This window comes from Phodopus roborovskii, unplaced genomic scaffold, assembly GCF_943737965.1.
Source record: "Phodopus roborovskii unplaced genomic scaffold, PHOROB, whole genome shotgun sequence".
Taxonomy (NCBI): Eukaryota; Metazoa; Chordata; class Mammalia; order Rodentia; family Cricetidae; genus Phodopus; species Phodopus roborovskii.
Window position 1 is genome coordinate 2,674,214 of NW_026126433.1, and position 24,015 is coordinate 2,698,228.

Consider the following 24,015-nt stretch of genomic DNA (forward strand, 5'->3'; position numbering starts at 1 on the left):
CAATGCAAAGCAAATAAATTTTGTAGTTTATGCAAAATTACTTCTTTGCAGACATTGTCTCTTTTGAGCCAGATTTTACACATGATTATTGAATTATCTTTGTAAACTGTGTACATTCTTTCTCCTTCCTTAGTCTTTTTTACTGGGTGCTCTGCACTTAAAATCTTTCGAAAAGTAGGTGGAGGGAGACTCTAAACTATAAATTAGAACCAAGAGAGAATTGAGTTCTTCTACCTCAAAATTCAAGTGCTTGGAACATGAGATGTTTGAGTTTAGCCCAGTTTTGCACAGAAACAGTAAACAAGTCCTTCTTCCCAGGCTACAGTTCTTTGCTGTCCTTAATGTCTTTAAAAAAGAAAAGTATGTCTTAATTATGTTTTTAAATTTAATTTATAGTAAGCAATTTTAAAGTTCAATTGTTAAAAATTTTAAAAAGTTTGTGTAAAGGTAATTTCTTTTAATGTGTCTGTAAAGATAAATTGTTCTAGAGAGACCATACATTTTGTTAATTCTGCTTTAAAGTTTTATTTATGTGTATGTGTGTGTGCATGTGTGTATATGTATGTGTGTTTGTGTACATGTCTGTTTGAAATTTGTGTGTGTGTGTATGTGTATCTGTGTCTGCTTGTGTATATCTGTGCATGTGTGATGCATGTGTGCATGTGGGATGTGTGTGTGTGTGTGTATGATGTAGGGGTTGGGAAATCCTGAACATGGAGATCAGAGAACAACTTTGTGAAGTCAGTTTTCTCCTTCTACCTTTTCATAGTTTCCAGAATCAAACTCAAGTTGTCTGGCTTTCTGCAGATACTTTATCTTCTGGAATATCTCACTACTCTATTGATTGTACTTCTAGGTATATATCAAAGAACTTATACCAGGGCTCATACTTGTAGGCCAAGGACTTATATGCCAGGGTTCACAGTCACATTATTTATAGATGATAATAAAAAAGTAGAGAAAACTCACATATCTGTAAACAGATTAGTGAATGAACAAATGTGGAATATATATATATATATATATATATATATATATATATAGTGAAATATGAGCTTAAAAATGAATGAAGTTCTCATACAAGTTGCCACCTGTTGAATTTGAAAACATGCTAAGTTAAATAGAAGCCATAGACAGACAAGTATTACATAATTCCATCAATAGGAGACATCTAGACTGGTAAATTCAGAGGAAAGGAAAGAGAAATAGAGGCTGCTTGGTCTTAGGGATTATGTCTGGGATAGTGATAACATTTTGGAGGTAGGTGCTGATGTCAATAAGTGAATATTATCAGTGCAAACTGTGCTTAAAATTGCTTGAACTGGTGCCTTATAGGCTTTGTATATATTACTACACTAAAACATGTGAGGCTGAGGGTATATCTCCATGGTAGACAACTTGCCTAGCATATGTAAGGCAGCATCAAGTGAAAAGAAAAAATGAAGTAGATTTTTCTGGTGTAAAACCGACTTTAAAATTTCAACATGAATGTCCTAAACATCTATTTAGGAGCCTGTTATGACAAAGACCTTGATGTCTTGTCAGCCATATCTGGAGAGGTCTCCATGGAGGTGGGCATATTCAGCACCAAAGGTTGCCAGCTGAGAGCTAGCTAGTAAGTTAGTTGTTCTTTTTCTCCTTTATAGGCCATCCATCCAGGATATGGTTTTCTTTCAGAAAATATGGAATTTGCTGAACTTTGTAAGCAAGAAGGAATTATTTTTATAGGCCCTCCTTCATCTGCAATTAGAGATATGGGTATAAAGAGGTAAGCATTATAAGACAAATTGAAGTTAGTTTATTTTATTACAACAGGTAGTTTTTAAATTATTAGGTGTGTGCACGCACATATACATGCATGCCCACATGCAGGCATTCCCCCTTTATGTGGGTTCTGAGAACCAAACTCAAGGTTTGCTGGGCAAACACCTTACCCAATGAGACATCTTGCCAGCCCCATTAATAGGCGTTCTAAATTATACTTTTGTTGATATTCTTCTGGCATGTAGGAAAATTCTACTGAATTATGGTAAATATGCATGTAATTAGTATTTCTAAGGTATACATTAGCTGTCTGGGATTAGAAGATGGTGGGATGAGCTGCACATGAAGTAAGGGCAAGTGTGTAACAAGGAATTTTAGTGTGTGCTATGATATTGGTCCCAGATTGGAGTTCTTCCTTTACTTGTGCAATGACTGTTTTAAACAGTTGTGATTTATCGATATCACAGAATTGGGGCATCTTGGTGTTTTTACTCTAAAGCACATCCAAGTCCATCATGGCTGCTGCTGGAGTTCCAGTTGTGGAAGGTTACCATGGCAAGGACCAGTCTGACCAGTGCCTGAAAGAACATGCTGGGAAAATTGGGTACCCTGTTATGATCAAAGCCGTGCGTGGTGGAGGAGGAAAAGTAAGGATGTGGGTACCCGTCCTTGCCATTTCTGGCTAGAGGTCTGCGTTTATGTTGTGGTCACACAATTCTTTTTTTCCTTAGGGCATGAGGATCATTAGATCTGAAAAAGAATTCCAAGAGCAGTTAGAGTCAGCCCGCAGGGAAGCTAAGAAATCTTTCAATGATGATGCTATGCTGATCGAGAAGTTCGTGGACACACCAAGGTTGACTGCTGGTTTTTTGGCTTTGTGTGTGTGTGTGTGTGTATGTGTGTGTTTAAGTAATGCATGTACATTCTGTAAGCTATGGTTTTCTAATACTATATATTCTTAAAGTTCCCCAGTTGTACATACATAGGCATAGGTTAGAGGACAGTATACTTGCATCTAAATATTTTCTTCTCTGATAATAGAAAATTTGTGCATAAACACATAAGAAACAAAATATGCCCAAAGGAACAGTGGACAGAATAATTTATAACATTATAATGTTATTCAATTATATTTTACTGCAGGCATCTTTCCATATCAGTGAACAATTACTCTTAGTACCTCTGTTCAAGGCAGAATGGTCCTGTAGACGTGATGTCCCAGAGTCCTTTGTTACTGGTGGCACTTAAGATTTTCTTCCAGTAGAAATACGTTCTTCTAAGAATCAGATATTCTTATAGAGCTCAAAGCATTAGTTGAAGGATTCAGAAGAATGGGACTTGCTAGTTAACTGGAGTCAACAATGAAGATTTTTGTGATCATTTTGTGTTAACAGGTAGTAGCCTTCCTAGCTAACACTAATCATGTGCTAGATTCTGTTTATGTAGTCTGGGTAATCTTACCGTCCTAATTCTAACAACCCCCTCCCCCTAGGTATGTACTCTTACTTTCAGTTTGTGTGGCAAGGCACCAAGCAGTAGAGTGACTGTTGCTGCCTATGGTTACCCAACTACTAAGCTGCAAATCTGGAATTTGAGTGCAGGCAATTTGACTCCAGAGTTTACATTCTAAACCACTTGACGAGGGTGCATCTTTAGATATCACCATGGAGTACCATAAAGATTCCCAGCTTTCCCTGTTTTTAAAAATAAGATAGTGATTGTAAAATTTCCTATGTCCTAGATGTGTGTGTGTGTGTGTGTGTAACATATATATATGTTATTATAGCGTGTGTGTGTGTATATAAAACCTTTAAGTAATGTTGAAAGAACAATTCATTTATGAAACCTGCATAGAAAGGCTTTGCCTTACAGGCAAACAACTTGAAGCACTAAGTTCTTTTCCTTAAAAGATAGTCCAGGAAGGACTCTCTTCAATCTTATCTTCTCTTAATGGAGGGCATTGAGTTATTTTTTGGTTTTGTTTTACACCTTATAAAAGGTGGACCTGATGGACTGGAGGGAGATGTCTCAGCAGTCGGCAGGTAAGTGCGCTGGCTGCTCTTACAGAAGACCTAGTTTTAATTCCCAGCATTTACATGGCAGCTCACAACCATGTGTAACTCCAGTTACAGAGGATCCAGGACCTCTTCTGGCTTCTGTGTGCCAGGCACCAGGCATGTGTGTGGTGCATAGACATACATGCAGGCAAAACACCCATACACATAAAACAAAAATAAGTTCATCTTTAAAAAAGAATATTGGAAATGTACCTGAGAATAACACAATAAATGAGATAGAATTGCAGTTTGGCAGTTAAAAAATAAGTAACTCAAAACGGGTCAACAATTAGGAGAGCGCAGCACATGACATGCTTCCTGTTAGTGGGAAGTAAGACAGAAGTGAAGGAGGTTCTAGGGATTTCCTTCAGTAATACCTTTCAAAAGAAAACAGAAGAATCCAAGTCAGTGTCCTCTTATGTGAGAACTGCAGGAGCACTTATTGGATATCCCAGAGAGTGTGACTCAATACAGGAAACACTGATCATTTGAGATGGGGCCTCACCGTGCAGCCCTGCTCATGTGTGTTTTTATAACCTGCTGAATAGAGGTCCAGAGAACTCATAGCAGTGCTTACAAAGCTGATCACAATCACTGTTCATCTAAGAGGCTGGGATAGGAAATATCTCCAAAGTGTATTTTAGAGAGAAAAAACCAGACTCCATCTTCATTTATATCCAACACCTATTCTAGATGGCTTAAAAGCATACATAAGAAAATAACATTTTTGGTGCTCTTGGACACTATCCTGACATTCCTGTACTATCCAGCAGTGTGTATTTCTCTCTTTTCTAGCCAGACTGCACATTGGTTGAATTGGAGCCACTGGTCTGATGCATCTCTACACTGGCTCTAGAACCTCTGTGTTAGCACAAGGGAAGCTCACTGAGAAGACAAGAGCAACCCGGTGACCACAGAAACCATTAACAGAGCCTGAGTCTTAGTGGGCTGCCCTTATACCAAACAGTACCAAAGGAAAGATATTTCCCTCTTCTGGGACTCAGAGAAGAGCTGCTGTGCATGGTGCAGACCCACCTGTCCCTTCATAACCTGGAGTCCCTACGAAGAGTGTCTCCTTCCACAGAGCAATGAAAACATGAGAGTCAATGGACTTGACCAACACATTCCATCTCTGTTGTGTAAAGCGGTTGGATATCCAGGAAAGCAGGAGAAAACAAAAACTGAACAACATGAAAGATGGTGACATTTAGACTCATCAAAGAAGTGAAGACCACCCTGAAGTCTGGACAGGACTGTGAGCACAAGTTGCCACTGAGATCCCCTTCCCTGCAGCTGCAGCTGCTGAAGCCCTAAGACTTTGTAGGAATTTCCACGAGTGTCTGGTGACTTAAGTATCAACCAGCTTGAAAGAGAAGCTCCGCTTGGAGTATATGCACCAACTTTCATGGAAAATCCAAGTCTACCTTATGATTTGGAGGAATGGAAGGGAAAAGTATTTTATAAAAGGCCTAAAATAATCTATTCTCTTTAATAAATGAATTTTCCCAGGGAACCATGCTCAAATCTTAACAGGGAGGGAGGTGCCATCTAGTTCTCTGTTTCAACTAAGGGGAAAAAAAAAGAACAAAGGAGACACACGTGAAGGTCACAGCGGAATCATGGGCTGTGGAATAACCGATTTAATTTCAATGTTATAGTAACTTTCTGTCATGTAGCTATGACCAAAATGTATCTATAAAACTGAACAGCCAGAATGACCACAAAATCTTGGTTGCAGCTTGGTGGTAGAGCATTTACCTGCCATTTGCAAGGCTTTGGGTTCAACCCCCAGAACTAAGAAAGCATTTTAAAGAGATTGGAGTCCTGTGGGTGTGTTAGGTAGGTCATGAGGGTTTTGTCCTGGGTGGAATTAGTGTCATTTAGAAGGGCTTCGGGGAACATGTCTCCTTATCTCTCCACTATATAAAGACACCGCAGTAAGACACCATCTATGAAGAGCAGACTCTTTGAATCTGAAGTTGTGTTCATCTTTACTTCTCACCATCTGGAGCTGTGAAAAATCAATTTCTGTTGTCTATAAATTTCTCAGCATAGAGTATTTTGTAATACTTTACAAAGTATTACAAGACTAGGCCATGTGTCCAGCCTCAGTGTAATGGCAGTGTGTTATCTTGGAGGGGCTGGCATACAGGTTCAGATGTAGAGCTTAGGAAACCCAAGGACAGTCAGGCAAGAACAGCAAAGGGACATGAGGACATGACGAAACAGAAGCTGTGGTGCCTGTGACTTTGACCATGATCTCTATCACGCCTGGGTTGATCTAAGACCTCAGCAAAATTCTACCTCAGAGCTATAGCCCGATGCATCATGTTCAATTTCTGACAAGAAAGAAAAAGAAAAAAGATTACAAGGCTAGAAAAAGCTTATTCTAAAGAAAGAAAGTAAGCAGCCCAACCAAACAGCTGTTTCTCAGTTTAAGCACTACCAAACAGGGAATTGAAAATAACTTATTAATTCTAATCTGACAAACGGAAAACATGGCAGAACAAATGAGAATGAGGAGCAGAGAGATATAGAAAGAGAGGAAGAAGAAAATGCTAAGAAGAAAACACAAATAGAAGTGAACATATTGGATGAGTTCTCAACACCTGGAAATAGGCAACAAAGGAAAGAACTACTGATATGAACATGTGCCAGTGGACACTCCCCAGGGACAAATGTCACAAGAAAAAACCTTAAAAACATAAAAACCACAACCGAGGTATTTTCAAGGTATTCTATGCTACTTGAATAGAGAAAGGGGGGGGGGGGAAGGAAGGAGTAATAATCTGAAGTAGTTATTGTTAAGGATTTTCGAAAATTAGTGAAAGTCAACAAACCATAGAAGTAGGGCAAATAACCAACTATCTGGATCAATAACTAAGTATCTACTCCTATGCTCATGAAATTTAACATGAAAGACACATAGAAGCCATGGGTGTGGAAAGCTGCTAGAATTCTTATCTGAAATGCCCTGCAAAGACCTGTGTGTGAAGGCTTAGTCTCCAGCTTGACATTTCCATGGAGGAAGAGGAGGCTTGTCTGAGACATTTCCATCCTGAAGGATGTGCCCTTGGAAGAGACAATGGGATCTACCCCTTACTTTCCTTTCTTAGCTTTGAGATGTGCTTGGTTCTGCCATGCCTTCCATCTTGGTGAGCTGTCAAAGGCCCAGGGCAGCAGGGCCAATTGATTATAGATTAAACCCAAGCAATCATGAAACACAAACAGTGACAATACTCTCTTTTTAATGTTTATTGCTTTTTTATTTATTATTTAGTATTTATCTTTAATTTTTTTATTATAACATTTTCCATTCCCTTTCCTCTCTCCAAACCCTTCTACATACCTTTCATACTCTTTCAAATTCATAGCCTCTTTTTCATTGTTATTACATGCATATATGTGTGTACATATATATGTACACACACACATATATATGTATATATATACATATATATACATATATATATATCCTACTTGTTCTGTATAATTTTATTTGTATATATGTTCTCAGGGCCAGCCATTTGGTATGGATAACCAATTGGTATGCCATTCCCCGGGAAAGATTATTTCTCCCTCTATCAGCATTCTTGAGTTGCCCATAATTATTTGTGTAGTTCGGGGCCTTGTGTCCTTTCTACCATCCCTTTGGCATGCCTGTTGTTGTTCTTGTTCAGCTCATGTTTAAGCAGTCATATTGGTGAGACTTTATGGGTATTGCTTCTGACTAAGAGATGCAATATCACAACAAACTCCTTATCCTCTGCCCCTTACAGTTGTCCCTCCCCTTCTTCTACAGTGTTCCCTGAGCCTTAGCTGCTGGGCTGATTTGTATATGTATCCATTTGGAATGGGCTCCACAAGTTTGTATTTTGGTTGGTTGTGGTTTTTTTGTAATGATCTCCATCTGTTGTTGCAAAGAGACGTTTTGTTGATGATAGGTGATCAACTTATCTGTGGATATGAAAGTAGATGTCTGGATTTTTGTTAGGGATTATGCTGGTTTAGTAAAGTGGTGCTTATAGGTTCTTCTCCAAGACCCATGTCTTGACTAGGCCTGGGTAGTTAATTAGAACCAAGTGATATATCAGCCTTCATTTGTATAGGTATTACATATGTTCACTTGTCAGAATTTTGCTAGTTTTTAAAAACTCAATATTAAAGTGCCTTTTTGGTTTTTCATGATCTAATGTCAATATACTCTTGAAATACTAATGAGCTACATTTATTTTTAATTATTTGACTTACTTTTTAACTCCTTTATAGATGAGACACTTCTATTTCATTCTTGTATTGTTTATAAAAATCTGACTGTAAAAGGTTTTTTGTTTTTGTTTTTTTAAAGCTGGTTATTACTGGCCTTTCATGACCTATAGTTTGTAATTACTTTTTGTAAACAATTTTATCAGTCTTTTACTTTTTTCTTTGTGATTAACCCCTATTTTAAGTCATCAATATTTTTCACTCTTCTTACATACCAATCATTTCAGAAACATAAATTTGTTTTCTCTAGTGTGTGTCATAGGAGAAGCCTTCTTACTTGGACTTTGCAAGATTGTAGCTATGTTTCTAAATCTGTAACCTCAACATGGAGTCCAGAATCATATCTTCCTCAGAGAAAATGGAGGAATTTTGGTCATTTTGGTCAACAATTTAGGTTGATAAATGTGAAATCTCTGAACCCTTAAAGAAGTATATTAACACATTGGTTTCTTTTTGAAATAGGCATGTGGAAGTCCAGGTGTTTGGCGATCATCATGGCAATGCAGTGTACTTGTTTGAAAGAGACTGTAGTGTGCAGAGGCGACATCAGAAGATCATTGAGGAGGCCCCAGCGGTAAGGAGCCTGAAAGGACGTTTCTGAGGTCCTCCTGAACATAAACCTTGTTCAACTTTATTTTCACATTTGATCTGTAAAACTAACATCTCCCATCCCTAGCATATGACCAGTAATGCAATGATAAGACTTTGGTGCAGAGCTGAGGACCCATGAGGGTTGGGGGATGGTGTGGGAGGGTGGTTATTGTTCTGGGGCTAGACACAGGTGAGCTGTTACTTCTGGTGCAACTATTTGACTAAGAGTGGACAGTGATGTTAGAGCACTCAGTTTAAACCTTAATTAAGTAGAATTAATTACATGAATAAAGTGGAATGATCTAGTTAGTTGGACATCTCTTTCATAGAGAAGACTATTGTTTTAACCATTGTTTCAGCATGTTCTCGAACTGTATTAGTCATCTTGCCCAATAGTTACATTGTGGAGAAAATGCAGTTACTATTTGACAACTTCCCCTTAATATTGTTTTTATTCCTTAGTTGGTTTAGGTTGCTGTGAGGGTCAAAGCAAGGGCTTCCTATTTTGGGGTTTGTATTTCTGTGGTGCTTACAGCTGCCATTGGTGAGATATGTGTTGTGGTATTTCTGAAACATCAAGGGTCTGAGGTTTTTAGTTAACTAGTTTGTTCTTACACTATTCAAAATAGAATTTTTGTTGCAGCATGGATTATATATTTGAAGTACCTGTGAACAACTTCAGTAAAACTTAATTTTTAAGCAGTGATTACTTAAATGTCTGTTAGTAGAACATTGTTTTAAACAGTGTGTGTAGAAGCAAGTGGCATCAGATTCCCCTGGGTTCCTCTACAGGTTGTGAGCTGTTGGATATGGGTTCTGGGAATCAAACTCTAACCCTTTTCAAGAGCAGTACATACTCTTAACGCTGACTTGGCTTTCCAGCTTAATGCTAGTCATTTTTGTTTTGTTTTGTTTTGGTTTGGTTTGGTTTTTTGAGACAGGGTTTCTCTGTATAGCTTTGGAACCTGTCCTGGAACTTGCTATGTAGACCAGGCTGGCCTCGAACTCACAGAGATCTGCCTGCCTCTGCCTCACAAGTGCTGGAACTATATATATACATATATTCATATACATACATACATACATACATACATACATATATATATATATATAGTTATGAAGGCTGTTATGCAAATACAAGGGATGAAGATGTGTAATTATATTGAGTAATATCTGTGGTTCATAGACATTACTAGCAGAAGCATTAGCTTTGGTATATTGACAAATTGGTATATTTGTAATGCACTTATTTAATACACACTATTACCTAATGTACATTTTAATTGTTTTTGCATTCTGGTGGAAATGTATAGAGATCAAGTACTAATGAAAATTATTTTTAATATCTTCCTGTAGCCTGGTATTAATCTAGAAGTAAGAAAAAGGCTGGGGGAGGCCGCAGTCAGAGCTGCTCAGGCTGTCAAGTATGTGGGAGCAGGTATGTTAAAACTTTCATGCAAAAATTATATTTGTTTCATGAGATAAGAGGGACATACATCAGACTCCCTAGATGTTTTTACTGTAACTACAATAAGAAATACACTCTTAAGGAACAAGTATTTCCTAATCAGATCTTAGCCTAATCAGATATGTGGAAGTTTGGTATTCCTATTCTATTTCAGAATAAATTGTTTTTCTCTTTTAAAATGATTAAACTATATTTTTAGAGATAGTTTTTGTTTTTGTTTGTTTGTAGAGCTAAGAATTGCCCCCAAGGCCTCACATATGCCAGGAAATTGCTTAACCATAGAGATACATTCCAAAGTCTTTCAGAGAAATTTTCAGACCACAGCAAAACTGAACAGAAAGCTGGAGTTGTACTTAATACATTAGTTGTCCCACCCTGCCTCCAGCTGTGTTAGCATCCCTGGACCAGAGTCATGTCTTGTTTTGGGAACCTGCATGGCTCACATCCTACCGTAGTCTGTGTGATTCACCCCAGTCCATAGTTTAGAGCAGTGGTTCTCAACCTTCCTAATGCTGTGACCCTTTAATACAGTTCCTCATGTTGTGGTGACCCCCCCAACCATAAATTATTTCATTGCTACTTCATAACTGCAATTTTACCATTGTTATAAGTCATAATGTAAATATCTGATATGCAGGATGTCTGATATGTGACCCCTATGAAAGGGCATTCTAACCCCAAAGGGGTCATGACCCACAGGTTGAGAACAGCTAGTTTAGGGCTTACCCTTAGTATTATACATCCTATGAGTTTTGACAAATGTGTAATGATATGTACCTACTCCTTCTTTAATAGTATAATACAGAATAGTTTCACTGACTTAAAAATCTTCTCTGTTCTTCCTCAGCCTTAAATACTGGCAGCCATTGATCTTTATATTGCCTTCATGGCTTACCTGTGTAAGAATTTATACAGTTGAAATCATACAGTGTGAAGCCTTTTCAGATGGCTCCTTCTTAGCAGCCTATATTTAACTTTCCTCTGTCATCTCAGTTTGATATGCATTTCTTATTGTTCTAAATAATATCCCATGTCTGTATAACTTAATCATTGATAAACTTGGTTGCTTCCAACTTTTGGCAATTACAGATAAAGTTACTATAAACATCCATACACAGAATTTGGTGTGGACATACTTTTTATTTCATTTATATAAACACATAGAATTGTAATTGTTAGATCATGTGGACAAATATGTTTATTTTGAAAGAAACTGTCAAACATGTCTTTTACATTCTCTGTTTACATTCCCATTAACAGTGAATGGTTTCTGCTCCAAATCCCCTGCTGCATTTTGTGTTGTCAGTTATACTGATCAGTTTTTGTCATCATGTCACAAACTAGAGGCACCTGGACAAAGGGACTCTTAGCAGAGGAATTGCCTCCATCAGATTGTCCTAAGGACATGTCTATGGAACATTATCTTGATTAATGATTGACATAGGATATTCTAGCCCACTGAGTGATACCACCCCAGAGCAGGTCATTTTGGGTTATGTAAGAAAGCAAGTTGGAAAGTCAGAAGTAAACATTTTCAGCCTTTGCTGAGCAGATCTTTAGTGACCTCTGGAGAGAGCACAACCCATTTGTTACTTGTTCTTTTCTTGAGTTTTGCTCACCTGCCAATCAAAGGGGCTGCTTTGTGAGGAGATCGGCTATTAATCACTCTGTGTTGCCCTGATAGTTTTTTTTTTCTATTCATCTTAAGGTAGAGCTGACTCCTCTGGTACCGTCTTTGAAGGTGTGGTGGTTTGAGTGAGAATGTCCCCCGTAGGCTCAGATGTTTGGTTACTTGGTCCCCGTTTGCTGGTGCTGTTTGGCTAGAAAATGTGGCCTTGCAGGAGGAGGTATATCACTGAGGGCGGACTTTCAAAGCTTTGTGCCATTCCAAGTGCATGCTCTGTTTCACACTTGTGGTTCTGGATGTGACCTGTCAGCTTCCTGCTCTCATCATCATACTTGCCACCTATCAGCCTCTGGGACCATAAGTCCTTTCTTCTATATGGTACCTTGGTCATGATGTTGGATCACAGCAACAGAAAAGTACTTAGTACAGATGAAGTAGGGGAGGGTGGGCTATGATGGTATTGGTCAGTCACCCATACTTGATAGAGTAGCGAGGGCTGTGCTAGATCTCACTAGGGCTCTAACTCCTCTCCGGTATTCCAAAATGTAGCTTCCGATTTTTATCCTGCAGCCACGTGCCCTCTTTCCCAACCTTTGTTTCTTACAATCCAGACCAGCTTTCCCCAGCACAGGGCTATCAGCAGTTTCACTTCAGATACTTCCCTGTTCTCAACCAGCTCTGAAGGCTGCTTCCCAGCATGTGTGCATAGCCTTTGCTGTGGGTTCCTTGCTACAGAAAAATGTTAGCACCTTTACCCTCAAGCCAGTAAGCTCAGACAAGGTATTCTCAAGACAGCACTAGTGATGCTGCACTGTGGAATTTTCCTGTCTCGGGCTGTTCTAGGTCTCAAGTGTACATTGGCTGCCTTTCCTCCCAGTGCTGGGGTGTGCTAACTGTGCTTTCTCGGTCCGACCTTCATTTTTCACCTTTACCCTAGCCTCAGATGCACCATGCCATGCGTGCTTGCCTGAAGTACCTTTCCCCAGCCTTTGCTCTCCAAAGCTTCTGGGTCTTGTCTAGTCAGTTGTTCACAACTAAACTTCAGCACCTTCCCAGAGTCACATCTCCAAAAAAATGGCTCTCTAGCTGTTTTGATTCTATTCCTTGAGAAGTGGGTGGTTATGTATTTCTAATCTCATTTCTATTTCTTAAGAATTGTTACGGAGTTATCTGTAGCCCAGAACATGGCCATTGTAAGTGACTAATCATTGTAAGTTTGAGACTTGTATTCTCAAACTTGTCCATAGATAAAAAATACCTATATGATTGATACTGCAGTTAAGTATATCCTTACTAATTATCTGCCTGATTAATCCTATAGAATATTATCATTTTTCAACTGCTGTGATGAATTGAATTCATCTATTTCTCCTTGTTCTCAGTTTTTCTCTCTCACACACACACACACACACACACATATCCATATGGTTTTTTTGAGACAAGGTTTCTCTTTTTACAGTCCTAGCTGTCCTGGAATTCGCTCTGTAGACCAGGCTGGCCTCAAACTCACAGAGATTCACCTGCCTCTGCCTCCCATGTGCTAAGATTAATAGGCGTGTACCACCACCACCCAGCTCGTCTTTATATTATTATTCATCCATGATAACATTCTTTGCTCTGGTGTGTGATCTGTCTAAAATAGCCAATCCTTCTTTCTTTATTGTTTGTAGTAAGTTTCTTTCTTCTACACTTTTCCTTTAAATCAGTTAAGTCTTCACATTAAAAATGAGTTTCTTATAGACAATATAAAGTTGGGCCTTTTTTATCTTTTACACACTTTTTTATTTGGTATGGAACTATTGAAGTTTAAAATGATTGCTGCTACTGTTCAAATAATGTTTGCCATGCTGGTCATTGTTTTCCATTTAACCCCTTTGTTCTTCATTCTTATTTTGTTGTCTTTTACTCATTTTCTTCCATTCATGTTTTTTTTTTTATTTTTATTTTTTCCTGCTCAGTTCTGTTACTTTCATGGTTTTAACTGAGCATTTTGTATGGTTCCCAATTTTTCCCTTAACATCAGTTAGTAGCCCTAAGATTCATAATAATATGTACTCAAATAATCCTAGCCCACTATCAAATGACAGGCTTGGGATAGTGAGATACACTTGTCATCCAGGCCTGACCATCTGAGCTCAATCCCCAGAATCCACAGTAGGAGAAAGGAGAGAACCGACTTCCAGAAGTTGTCCTCTGACCTCCTCATGTGTGCCATGTGTGTGTGTGCTCACTCACAGACACACACAGTGATAGACACGCTGTAAATATATTATCACTTATTTATCATTTCATCTCATAAGCACGGGTACAAGTGATATCTCTAATATCTCCTTCTTGTCCCTTCCATTATTGCTGCCATGCTCTTTGTTTCTATATAAGCACATATATGAAGACATACATAATCATGTTCACTGTTTCTGTTACTTTAAACTGTTAAATCAACTAGCAAGCAATTCAAGCAAATTAATCAGGAATTCATTCTACTTTAGCATATTTATTTTCTGATGGTATTCCTTTATATAAATTCACATTTCTTACAAGGCTAGTATATGATTGTATTTATTTGACAAAAATCACCCCCCACACTTAAAATAGTTAAAATATTATATAAAATTAAATCTAATAAAACTGAAAAATGTTTGCTGTCTCCAGTACTACAAAACAAAACAAAAACCCTAGGAGAACTTTGCAGATCTTAAGAGACTATTATTAAACTTGGATTGGCATGCCGCTAAGATACTAAACAGCTAAAAAGTCTTTCAGTATGTCTCTAACAAGGACTTTTGTAACACAAAAAGTAAAAGCTCCAGAGACAGATATTGGGGTTCAAGCTTCAAGCCGAAGATCAGAGAAGTATAGCGGCCAAGCCAGTAGATCTTACCTCTACCCAGCTGAAACGGCAATCCTGTCTTTACAAATCCTCAGAGGCAAAAGCTCTCAGATCTTGTCTCCTCTTCCTTATATTCCTTTTTCCACCCAGCCATATCACTCCTGTCTCTACCTCAGTAGTGCTGGGATTAAAGGCCTGTGATCCCAGGTGCTAAGATCACCTTTGTGTGAGCTGTTTCTTTCAGGACTGGATCAATTTCTTGTAGTCAGTGAGGCCTTGAACTAACAGAGATCCATCTACCTCTTAATCCTGAGTGCTGGGATTAAGGGTGTGTACCACCACTGCCTGGCTTCTATAGCTAGCTAATGTGACTGCTTTGTTATTTTGATCTCCACTGGTTTTAGTAAATCATAAACAACATATCACCACAGACTTTTCTTATTGGGAGTGGGGAGCAATACTTAGGGCCCAGTGTATCTGAGATAAAAGGTCTACCACGAAGTTACAGCCCATCCTCACAAGGACTTTAAGAGGGAAGCACAGGGATCAGGGGGAAGAGTTACTCTCTGTCCAGAGTTCAGGTGAAGTGGGATATCATGGTACGAGGTTCTGGGGTAGGTAAGGTGGGATAGTACCTCACAGTCAGATATGTTCTCATTTTCTGTAGCAGATAAGACTGGTGCATGATTTGGGCTTAGCATTTTCTCAGAATTCCAAAGATATGTTTCACTGCCACATTTCATACAGTTCTCTATTTTAAACTGAGATGCATTTGCTGCTGAAAAATAGGACCTTTTCTTCATGAAATACAAATCATAAACCATAAATGATGTATGCAGAGGTGAAAAACTCCAGTGCTGCATCATAGAAAATCTTTTTAGATGAATTTTTCAAATTCTATTTCTATTTTTCTATGTGCGTGGGTGTTTTGCCTGTGTGCATGCCTATTTACCATTCCTGTGGGGGACATAAAAGTGCCTCAGATATCTGTTAGTCAGCATGTGGGTGCTGGGAACTGAACCTGTGGAGGAGTCTAGCGCTCAGCTGCTGAGCACTCTCCACTCCCAACATAGGAAGTCATGATTTGTTGCTGATTATATACCACTGAAGTGTGACAAACAACTGTGTTTCATTTCTTAGGAACTGTGGAATTCATTATGGACTCAAAGCACAATTTTTATTTTATGGAGATGAATACAAGGCTACAAGTGGAACATCCTGTCACCGAAATGATCACCGGAACTGACTTGGTAGAATGGCAGTTCAGGGTAAGAATTTTTTCCTACTAAAGATCAGTGTCTTGGGCTATGGATGTAGCCTAGTGGTAGAGTGTTACATAGTACAAGTGATGCCTGAGTTTTTTCCTACTAAAGATCAGTGTCTTGGGCTATGGATGTAGCCTAGTGGTAGAGTGTTGTGTTACATAGTACAAGTGATGCCTGGGTTCAGTTCCCAGCACTACCAGAAATAAGATCAGTGTTGAGAATACATTATGTTGTAAACTCCTTTTGTGCTACTTTGGGTGTGACTCACCTTTGTGGTTGGCATAAGGACAGAAAAATGGAAGATTTAAAAAAACAAAAACAGCTAGTTCCAGGACAGGCTCCAAAGCAATACAGATTAGGATTCCTAATCTGTCAATTGCCTTCATCTCCCCATATGCCCTGGGCTACAGGCAGATGAGCTGTATCACTGCACCTTGTCCTGATCACATGGTCAATGGCCAATTTCAGGCCACCCATTCTGGATCATGCCACTGTTAGATTTTAGAGGTGAGACATGCTAGCCAAGATGAAATGACTTAAGGAGTTGGGAATGAAGAGCTAGGGGCATGGTCTTCTGGCAATAGAGTGATCCATGGAAAGTACGTTTGCAGACTGTTGTCAACCCAGGAGTAAGTGTTCATCTGTAGTAGGCATTCACAGCCAGTGTTTAGAAGACGTTATAGTTTTTGACACTGTTGATGTGTCTATTGCACACCACACACACACACACACACACACACACACACACACACACACACACGCATGTACACACATGCACAAACAAATAGATCTGTAACTGTACTAATAATATAGAAGTATTTAGTATGAATATTCTTGATTCTGTAGGATTCTGGGTGCATCTGTGTACAGAGTACAAGTTATTTTTTCCCATTCTTTGGTGATGAACTCATGACAAATGGATAATTTTGTCTTTTCAAAACTTCTGCGGGCAATATTGTCATGTTTCTTTGGTGAATGATTGGTGGATCAAATTGAACCAAAAGATTCTTAGGCTCTAGCATTGGAAACTGGAGAAAAGCATACACAGTGAGCTACTAAACATAAATAGTATCAGAGAAAACTACCAAAAGTATGTTTCTAGAAAAGGGATCCTCTCCCCCACCCCACCCCAGTAGTAACCACGTGATCCCATGAGCTGCTTGCAGCTGAAGACACTTATGAATGTGGTCCAACAAGAAATCATAATTACTTAAAACATGAGGTGGTGTTGGTTCTGCTGTTGTTTTTATTATAACTTCATTGCAAAGTTCTCAAGCATGAACTTTGTAGATGACACTATCATGTTGCTTTGTCAGAATGTTGGACACCCAATAGGACTTTAAAATCATGGAGGAATTGTGTTCCTAAGCATTTAGAAATGAGAAGGAAAAGCAAGGAGTTTTTTGTTTGTTTTTTTTTTGTTTTTGTTTTTTTTTTTTTATTTTTATTTTTTCTGAATCTCAGGAAATTGCAGGAGCTTCAGAAAAGGAAGTGAGCTTTCATCATCCAAGGACACATTCCAGAAATGAAGGGACTGGGTCTGACATGGGGCACAAGATGCTCTGGAGTCATGGCTGTGGGACCTTGACAGTTGATGAGTCCAGAGTCTGAGGTCCAGGCCTGCCTCCAGAATGAAACACTTCTTAAAAAGAGGGTTCAGGCTCTTGGCTCTCTTTTTTGTTGTCTTTCTCTCTCTTGCCCTTCTCTTGCTCCCCCCTCTTCTCATGATCAGATCCAGTCTGCTAGCCATGCTTAGTCTATTCCTTTCTCTCTCTGCTCTGGACTCTTCCAGGTACCTCTGACTGAACTCTTTCTCATATCTACAATAAAACCTTTCCCTCAACTGTAAAAGAAGAGGGTTCGGTGGTTCAAACAGCTGAGTTCAGGTTACAGTGTCAGGCCAGTAGGCCCCAAGGAAATCTTCAAGGCTTTCAGATGCTTAGTGTCTATCTGAGAGTGAAAGTAGTACAGAATTCCTAACCTGAAGTTGTAGTTAGGACCAGTCTCTCTTGGACTCAGATGGGAAGCCGTGTTAGAAACAAACAACAAACAAACAAACAGGCCAGTAAAGACAAGTCAGTTTGAAAATGGTCTGTATAATAAGAAATATGGTTATATCCTAGAACATGGGATGCACGGCCAGCACGTTCTTCTTTTGCATGTGAAGACAATTAGAACTCTACTCATATATCAAGAAGAGTCTCCTTTAGAAAGGATACCAATAAAGGTTTCTATGGTGTTTACTGTAGGCAGGCTCTGAGTACAAAAGCAAAGCTTGAGAAATTTCCCTGGGCAAGGGGAGTATGGAGACAAGGGAACCCAGAAGGTATGGGTGATGGGAGATGTCATTCTGTATATGTTTCTCATACTGGTTAATAATAAAGCACTGTTGGCCAATAGGAAAGGAAGATAGGAGGGACTAGGAGACAAGGAGGAAATAGGAAGTAGGAAAGAAGAGTCAAGATGGAGAGTCTGAAGGAAGCAGTATGCCACCGGCTCCCTGGTAAGAGAAATACATAGATCAGCAGAAATGGGTTAATAATTAAGACAGAGCTAGCCGATAAGAAACAAGTAACCGGGCCAACAGCATTGTATCAAATATAGAGTCTCTGTGTATTATTTGGGGCTGGCAGCGTGGCGGCGGGACAAGACCGGGCGGCGGCAGGCGAAAAAACCCATACACCTTACAAATGGCGCCCGAACGGGGCTGTGAAACACCATAAAGATATTTAATTTAGGTATTTCTACTTTGGTTCTGTGCTGTGGTTCCTGCACTTCCGTGTGCAGGTTTGGAGGGATGTCCTCACCTCTGCTATCTGCTTACCTTTTCAGTTCAGAATCCTGCTAAGTTAGTCTTTTCTCCTGTGTCTACGTGGCTTTTGTGATTCCTTATCATTATTTTTAATCTTGGGGAAAACTTAAAGAGAGGAAGTGTCCACATATCATCGATTACAGCAGTTTTCTGCCTGTGGGTCACAACCCTGTTGGCAAACCTCTGTCTCCAAAAATATTTACATTACGACTCATAACAGTAGCAAAATTACAACTATGGGGTAGCAATGAAAATAATTTTATGGTTGGGGAATCACCACAACATTAGGAACTGTATTAAAGGGCTGCAGGGTTAGGAAAGTTGAGAACCCGTGCACTATTAGCTTTTTTCAGTTCATACCAATTGAAGAGTAAAACTTGGTAAGTTGGTATATAAGGGCCAAGACAATAAGTATGATGGTAGCAATGACATAGCTCTACAGCTTGTGATCTGGGTCACACAAACATCTTGTTCTTCCTTTTGCCTTACCATGTCACTCACTTGCTGGTGACAATAGTGTAGACAGGCCATGCACAGCTTTCTTCATTGGTGTGAATGAAATCCCAGGCACCAAGTGAAAATAGATGATTGGGGAATTGAGTATTATATTGCGACTGTAAACAGTGTCTTACCAGTAAGAAAGCTAGGTTTTTGTGGTAATTAGCAGATTATCCTCAAGCTGACTATTTCTTGATATATCACTCAAGGGGATGGACAGCATCATTTTCATGTGGCTGCTTTATGGAACTCAGATATACATTTTGGCACGGTAGCAAGACCGCTGACCTGAGTCTGTTAGGAACTCTGATGTGCGTTTTCATGACAAGCACCATCTTGTTACCAGATTGCAGCAGGAGAGAAGATTCCCTTGAGCCAGGAAGAAATCCCTCTGCAGGGCCACGCCTTTGAGGCAAGAATATATGCCGAGGACCCTGACAATAACTTCATGCCAGGGGCCGGGCCATTGGTTCACCTCTCTACCCCTCAGGCAGACGTGTCCACCAGGATTGAAACTGGAGTACGGCAAGGTAACATTAAATGAGATCAGAGCTGTCGCTGTAATTAAACTCTCAGTGTTCTCTAAGATGAGGTCATACTGTGTTGCTCAGACTGAACTTAAACTCCTAGGCTCAAGTGAGTGTCCTGCCTCCACCTGCCAATGAGTTAGAACTATGGATCTCATCACTCATCACCATACCCAGATTTAACTGCATTATCATCGTGTGTGTGTGTGTGTGTGTGTGTGTGTGTGTGTGTGTGTGTGTGTGCGCGCGCGCGCGCGTGTGTGTGTTGTTGTTGTTGTTGTTTTACATTTATCTAATGAATTACTTTGTGGGGTTTGGTGGGTTGGTGGTGTATGTGTGCCAAGGTGTGAATGTGGAGACCCCAGGACAACATACAGAAATGGTCTCTCTTATCTTTTGGACCCAGGAGGTTAAAGGCTTGGAAGCTAAGAGTAGAAATAATTTTAATGTGAGAGGATAAGGCTTTGCCTTGACTTCCAAAGAGAGAAAGGAAAAGAGAGAGGCTGAAGAAAGCCACCCTGTGTGTCACTGAATCACATGATAAAGCCTGGTACTCTCTGTGGCTAATCCTTGTTAGATTTTGGACAAGTTTTTAAATCAACCTGAGCCTTGGTTTCCTGGGAAATGAAATTGTGCTAAGGGCACCTGCCGTAAAGGAGTTGGTGAGTATGAGTGTGAAATGATAGTAAGAATGTCTTGCTGTGCCCTACTTCACTCCTCAGAGTTGTGACATTGACACGTTATGGCATTTCTCGATTCTAGGAGATGAAGTCTCGGTGCATTATGACCCCATGATCGCAAAGCTCGTTGTATGGGCTGCAGATCGCCCGTCAGCTCTGTCGAAACTGAGGTACAGCCTTCATCAGTACAATGTGAGTGAGCCAAGGCTAGCACTGACACCCTTTGTCATCAGAGGCTTGTGTTATCACCTCATACCTGAATTCTAATATGTCAGGCACGAAACATTTCACAGAGCAAGTCCCTAAGGGCGAGTATGGACTAAGAGCATGTCCTTAATTTCAGTTGGGAAGAAAAGGACAGTAGGAAAAAAAGCTGTGAATGTCGGTACTACATTCTAGTGAATTGTAGTCATCAATAAGTCAAGCCAACTATAGGAGTAAGTGTAGTCTGTTTTCTTTAAAAAAAAAAAAAATGTAATCTTCATTTTCATCCATTTGACTGTTTTTCTGTATCACATGAATTTTCTTGGGGCAAAAGTCCCAACTTCCTTAATTTCACTTCATAGTAGGATTTAAAATTATCGTGTTATTAATCTGCATCAATTCCTGTGGCTCTCGGCATTAATTACACTTGCTCTCCCTTCAGTGCGCCAGTGTGGAGAAGTGTGTTTGCCTCCCCTGTAGAGTATCTTTACCTTGTGCTGATTGCTGACTGTCCTCCATCCTGCTCACTTCCTCACGCTTCATCTCCAGTTGTCCCATGTAGAGCAGGGCACTTGGATGTTCTCTGTCACCGTGGCCAGCCTCAGTCTCTGTCACAGCCTTTGGAAGGCAGGGCTGCATCTATTTTGTCTCTCACTGTCTTCAGAGCCTATGTCAGATCCTGGCACCTACAACTGCTCAGGAAGTGAAATACCTTTAACCCTTTGCTTACGTTTTTTGAGAGGAGGTGAATTAGGGTTGATGTTACTCCTTTTTATTTTTAAATCCGTGTGTAAACCTTGGATTTTAATGTTGGAAGGAAGCTCCTTTCAAGCTGTTATTCCTGTTCCCGCTCCAGTATCACAGTCCTGCCCTGCATTTGCAGTCACCCTGTTTTGTGGATCCTTCTGAATAACAGTCTTCAATCTCTTGAAAATAAATTTCATGCCTGTTTTTTAGCATTCATTGCTTTCCTAACCTGAGCTAATTAAATGTTTAACCTGAGCCAATTAACACCCCTGCTGTACCACATCCTATATCATGTTTCTCTTGTTAAGCTGGATTTTGAAGTGTAAGTCCAGATATGCATATTATAAGTCTGGTAACAGTGAGTGTGACCCTTCTCCACATGACACCTTAGGAGGTCATAGAGCAGATGCTTTTCTGAACATGTTTTCTACACTCAGCAGGACCCTGGGTTTGCTTCTCTTCCTAGATTGTTGGTTTGCACACCAATGTGGACTTCCTGCTCCGGCTGTCTGGCCACCCAGAGTTCGAAGCTGGGAATGTGCACACTGACTTCATTCCTCAGCACCACGAGGAACTGCTGCCCACCCACAGCGTCATAGCCAAGGAGGCTGTGTGCCAGGCAGCTCTGGGGCTCATCCTCAAAGAGAAAGATATGACCAGTGCTTTCAAGCTTCACACACAAGGTACAAAGCACACTTTTCTTCCCTCACCATGTCCTCTAAATAAGCAAGAAACAGTCTTCTCTTCGTGTGTGTCATTCTTGCCTTTTCTGCTTCCAGTGACCGACCCCATTATCTGCAGGTGCTTTTCAGTGTGGAAAAGAACTCTTCATATATCACAAGTGCATCCATAGGCATAAGTGCATATATGTACACATATTACAAGTGCATCCATAGGCATAAGTGCATATATGTACACATATTACAAGTGCATCCATAGGCATAAGTGCATATATGTACATGTATCACAAGTGCATCCATAGGCATAAGTGCATATATGTACACATATCACAAGTGCATCCATAGGCATAAGTGCATATATGTACACATATCACAAGTGCATCCATAGGCATAAGTGCATATATGTACACATATTACAAGTGCATCCATAGGCATAAGTGCATATATGTACATGTATCACAAGTGTATCCATAGGCATAAAAGTACATATATCATAAGTGCATACATGAGCACTATTGAATTCAGTAAATGCAGCTTGACTAATGACCTGACTTTGTAGAAATTGGTCTCTTTCTAGCCAAACACTATTTCTTTGTGTATCTTGTGCTAATCCCTATTGACTTTGTGCATTGTGGGTTGCTTCATTCTACCCACTGTACTTTCAGCAATGCCCTTGGTCACCCAGAGTCTAAAACAGAGCGCGGGAAATTCAGACTCCTTTGAGCTAGCCATGCTTCATTGTTGAGTTTCTTCTTCCTCTCTTTTTTTAACCCGTCCTGTAATTAAATTTCTATCTAGATAGAGAGGTCGGTCCTTCAGGGTGTCAGAAGTGCACTGTGGAAGGATCTGTCCTGGTTGCTACACATACTTTCCTCCTCCAGCATGCTCTAGATGGTTGCCCAACCTCTTCCTGGCAACTGGTTACCTCACAGGATGGCGTATGATAGCTTCATTTAGCTCTGCATTGAAAGGTCTCTGTCTCTTTCCCCTCCCCCTGAAACTAATACAAAATCTGTGCTCTCAAACTTGCCCCCAGTATTTACTCAGAATAATGCTAAACATTGGACTAAACATAATTTTAAGTCTATTTATCTTTTATTATTAGAATTACTATACTAATTTTTTGGGGGGGTTGGTTTATTTGTATTTATGTGTAGGAGTGTTTTGCCTGCATCTGGGACTGTGCTCCGTGTGTATGCAGTGCCCATCAAGGCCAGAAGAGGGCAGCAGATACCCTAGGACTGGAGATGGTTGGAAACCTCCATCTATCTGGGAATCTAGTCTGGTCCCTCTGGAAGAGCAGCTGCTGCTGCTGCTAACCACTGAGCTATCTCTTTAGCCCCAGTATCTTATATGTTCCTACCTTCTATAGGATTCTGATGTTAGCATCTTTGATTTTAGGTTTTTTCCAAGATCATTATATTGAAAGCTTAAAGAATGCATCTGTCTTTAGATTTTTTTGCTCTGTTCTCCCCTGTTCCTTTTACTCGTAAGTTTATAAGGATCACAGTTACAGGCTCCACACTAGACAACTCCAGTTTAGTTACCACCTCTGGGCTGTATCCAGCGGAGCACGTCCACCTCAGCACATAGAACTGGGCCAGTGACACAGACACCCAGGGAAAGGAAGACAGTGGACATCAGAGACTGGGACAGGGTGGGGACCTCTGTGCCACCAGAGGACAAGAGCTCACTTAGAGATTCTCAGATCCTTCCAGAGCAGCTGGGACCTCTCATAGGACAGGCTCAGATATAAGTCATAGTATCTACCTTAAATCTAAAATAGTAAGACCTGAGCTGCCAATTGAGGACCTTTGCTTTATGTTCACTTTTGTAAAGTACACATTTTTGGGAGCTTGATACTTGTAATTTTGTTGTTGCATTTTAAATTTTTTCTAGATCAATTCTCTCCGTTTTCATTCAGCAGTGGGAAAAGACTGAATATCTCTTACACCAGAAATATGACTCTGAGAAGTGGTAAAAGTGGTAAGTAATGTTT

The 24,015-nt window shown here is 39.9% G+C and overlaps 1 protein-coding gene across 1 annotated transcript in view; it reads left to right on the forward strand.

Annotated features, from left to right (window-relative positions):
- Mccc1 (methylcrotonyl-CoA carboxylase subunit 1) overlaps window positions 1-24,015 on the forward strand; it is a 46,099-nt gene that overhangs the window by 6,904 nt on the left and 15,180 nt on the right. Inside the window, exons 5-14 of the mRNA XM_051185808.1 lie at window positions 1,647-1,768; window positions 2,264-2,411; window positions 2,496-2,617; window positions 8,550-8,661; window positions 10,035-10,116; window positions 15,744-15,871; window positions 19,525-19,708; window positions 20,468-20,577; window positions 21,803-22,019; window positions 23,916-24,002. Of these exons, the coding sequence (XP_051041765.1) occupies window positions 1,647-1,768; window positions 2,264-2,411; window positions 2,496-2,617; window positions 8,550-8,661; window positions 10,035-10,116; window positions 15,744-15,871; window positions 19,525-19,708; window positions 20,468-20,577; window positions 21,803-22,019; window positions 23,916-24,002 (1,312 nt within the window). The remainder of the gene's footprint in view (window positions 1-1,646; window positions 1,769-2,263; window positions 2,412-2,495; window positions 2,618-8,549; window positions 8,662-10,034; window positions 10,117-15,743; window positions 15,872-19,524; window positions 19,709-20,467; window positions 20,578-21,802; window positions 22,020-23,915; window positions 24,003-24,015) is intronic.